Source organism: Calidris pugnax, unplaced genomic scaffold (genome assembly GCF_001431845.1).
Source record: "Calidris pugnax isolate Ruff unplaced genomic scaffold, ASM143184v1 scaffold402, whole genome shotgun sequence".
Taxonomy (NCBI): domain Eukaryota; kingdom Metazoa; phylum Chordata; class Aves; order Charadriiformes; family Scolopacidae; genus Calidris; species Calidris pugnax.
In genome coordinates this window covers 97,862-101,108 of record NW_015091205.1, presented here as the reverse complement: position 1 = coordinate 101,108, position 3,247 = coordinate 97,862, and the positions used below count along the sequence as shown (strand labels likewise).

Here is a 3,247-nt window from a genome sequence, read left to right as displayed (position 1 = left end):
CCACACACACACACACTGGGCCCTCCCCGGCCTGGCCTGCCCTGGTGGCATTTTTGGGGCGCTGTGGCCCGGAGAGAGGGGCTCAGCTCCACCTGAGAGTGGGGACAGTGCGTAAAACACCCCCCCATCCCACCCTGCCTTTTTCCAAAGCGGGAGATCCTCCATCACCGGCCCTTCAGGTGATCCCAGGGGATTTTTAAGGAAGAGAGGGGAGAAGAAGCCCCCAAAGGGGTCAGGGCCGCGCTGGGCAGGACCCTGCACTTGACTTGGTTGAACTTCATGCCATTTGCACGAGCCCACCTCTCCAGGCTGTCCACGTCCCTTTAGATGCCATCCCTTCCCTCCAGCGTGTTGATGACACCACACAGCTTGGTGTCATCGGCAACCTCACTGAGGGTGCGCTCGATCCCACTGTCCATGTCTCCAACAAAGATGAACAGCACTGGTCCCAGTACCAACCTCTGAGGAACACCACTCGTCACTGGCCGCCACTTGGACATTGAGCCATTGACCACAACCCTTTGAGTGCCACACAGCAAGACCTGGAGAGCTGGGCAGGGAGGAACTGGATGAAATTCAACCAAGGCAAGTGTAGGGTGCTTCACCTGGGGAGGAGTAACCCCCTGCACCAGGACGGGTTGGGGGGGACCTGCTGGAGAGCAGCTCTGAGGAGAAAGACCTGGGAGTCCTGGTGGACACCAGGATGCCCATGAGCCAGCAATGGGCCCTGGTGGCCAAGAAGACCAATGGCATCCTGGGGGGCATCAGGAAGAGTGTGACCAGCAGGTGGAGGGAGGTCACCCTGCCCCTCTGCTCTGCCCTGGGGAGGCCCCAGCTGGAGCACTGGGACCAGTTCTGGGCTCCCCAGTTCAAGAAGGACAGGGAACTGCTGGAGAGGGGACAGCAGAGGCTACAGAGATGATGAGGGGCCTGGAGCATCTCTCTGCTGAGGAAAGGCTGAGGGACTTGGGGCTTTTTAGTCTGGAGAAGAGAAGGCTGAGGGGGGATCTGATCAATAAATACTTCAAGGGAGGGTGTCAGGAGGATGGGGCCAGGCTTTTCTCAGTGGTGCCCAGGGACAGGACAGGAGGAAATGGGCACAAACTTGAACATAAGAAGTTCCATCTCAACATGATGAGGAACTTCTTCACTTTGAGGGTGGCAGAGCCCTGGAAGAGGCTGCCCAGAGAGGTGGTGGAGTCTCCTTCTCTGGAGACATTCAAACCCCACCTGGACACGTTCCTGTGGGACCTGCTCTGGATGGACCTGCTCTGGCAGGGGGTTGGAGGAGATGATCTCCAGAGGTCCCTGCCAACCTTATATGATTCTGTGATTCTGTGAGTGTGACCATCAGCCAGTTCCTTATCCACCGAGTGCTCCATCCATCAGATCCTTGGGTTTCCAGTTCAGAGCCCGGGATGTCGTGTGGGACGGCGTCCGACGCGTTGCCTGGTGGCATTTTTGGGGCGCTGTGGCCCGGAGAGAGGGGCTCAGCTCCACCTGAGAGTGGGGACAGTGCGTAAAACACCCCCCCATCCCACCCTGCCTTTTTCCAAAGCGGGAGATCCTCCATCACCGGCCCTTCAGGTGATCCCAGGGGATTTTTAAGGAAGAGAGGGGAGAAGAAGCCCCCAAAGGGGTCAGGGCCGCGCTGGGACTCTCCAGCGAAACCTTTACCAGGGGCTCTTTGCTGTTCAGATCCGAGGCACGATGCCAGGGAAACGCCCAGCGAAGAAGAGCCTGGTGCCAGAAGAAGAGTCTCCTGAACCGAAGAAGATCAAAGGTAAGAAAAAGTTTTCCCTCCCCATTCCCAGGGACCGGCTTTAATGGTCATGTTGTTCCCTGTATGTTATATATGTTATTTATTTTAACTTTTTTCCTGCCCCGCAGTCTGCCACTCGTCCCATCGCACGCAGCCTGGGCTGGTGCTGACGCTGGGGCAGGGGGATGTGGGTCAGCTGGGCCTGGGGGAGGACGTGATGGAGAGGAAGAAGCCGGCTCTGGTGACGCTGCCGGAGATGATGGTGCAGGTGGAAGCAGGGGGGATGCACACGGTGTGCCTCAGCCAGACGGGAAAGGTGAGTTCAGCGTCACTGCGGGGGGGGACAGGGACATGAGGAGGCCCTGCAAGCTCTGGGACGTGTCCTGGAGCAGGGGGGGCTGAATGGGACCTTGCTCTGCCCAGATGTGTAGCTCATTCCAGCTCGGGGGATGAGAGTGGTCTCCATGCCATGGGCTGTCCCCCTGTTCTCAGGCCACACCTCACCAGTTTTGGGCACCTCGATACGGACGTGTCCTGGAGCAGGGGGGGCTGAATGAGACCTTGTTCTGCCCAGATGTGTAGCTCACTCCAGCTCGGGGGATGAGGGTGGTCTCCATGTGCTCATGGAGAAGAGAAGGCTGAGGGGGGATCTGATCAATAAATACTTCAAGGGAGGGTGTCAGGAGGATGGGGCCAGGCTTTTCTCAGTGGTGCCCAGGGACAGGACAGGAGGAAATGGGCACAAACTTGAACATAAGAAGTTCCATCTCAACATGATGAGGAACTTCTTCACTTTGAGGGTGGCAGAGCCCTGGAAGAGGCTGCCCAGAGAGGTGGTGGAGTCTCCTTCTCTGGAGACATTCAAACCCCACCTGGACACGTTCCTGTGGGACCTGCTCTGGATGGACCTGCTCTGGCAGGGGGTTGGAGGAGATGATCTCCAGAGGTCCCTGCCAACCTTATATGATTCTGTGATTCTGTGAGTGTGACCATCAGCCAGTTCCTTATCCACCGAGTGCTCCATCCATCAGATCCTTGGGTTTCCAGTTCAGAGCCCGGGATGTCGTGTGGGACGGCGTCCGATGCGTTGCACTAACTCCAGCTAGATGCCGTCAGCTGCTCTGCCAAGTGTGTGGCGGCACCGTAAGAGGCCACCAAATTTGTCGGGCACGATTTGCCCTCGATGAGGCCACTCCATTAACGACCCTTCATTATCGCCACCCAATTAGTGACCCCCCGTCTTTGGGTACTAGTTGTACCGGGGGGTGGCAGTTCGCTCCTCCGGCCGCCAGGGGGCGCTGTGCCCGGCGGCGGGGCCGGCGCCGTCCCTTCCCGCGCATGCGCAGTGCGAGGAGCGCGGCGGCGGCGCGAGACTGAGGTGGGAGCGCGGCGCGGCCCCGGGGGGCGGCGGGGAAGGGAGGAGGAGGAGGAGGATGATGAAGAAGAAAAAGGGGACGGGGGGAAAACGGGGGAGGGGGAGAAGTG

General features: G+C 59.0%; 1 protein-coding gene across 2 annotated transcripts in view; it reads left to right on the top strand.

Annotated features, from left to right (window-relative positions):
• Positions 1 to 1,698: 1,698 nt before the first annotated feature.
• Positions 1,699 to 3,247, top strand: part of RCC1 (regulator of chromosome condensation 1) — a 25,050-nt gene continuing 23,501 nt past the window's right edge. For both annotated transcript variants that reach the window (XR_001413935.1, XM_014959775.1), the window contains exons 1-2: positions 1,699 to 1,783; positions 1,891 to 2,078. Coding sequence is in view for 1 of the 2 variants with exons in the window: in XM_014959775.1 (XP_014815261.1) it covers positions 1,711 to 1,783; positions 1,891 to 2,078 (261 nt within the window). In the remaining variant the exon portion in view is untranslated. The remainder of the gene's footprint in view (positions 1,784 to 1,890; positions 2,079 to 3,247) is intronic.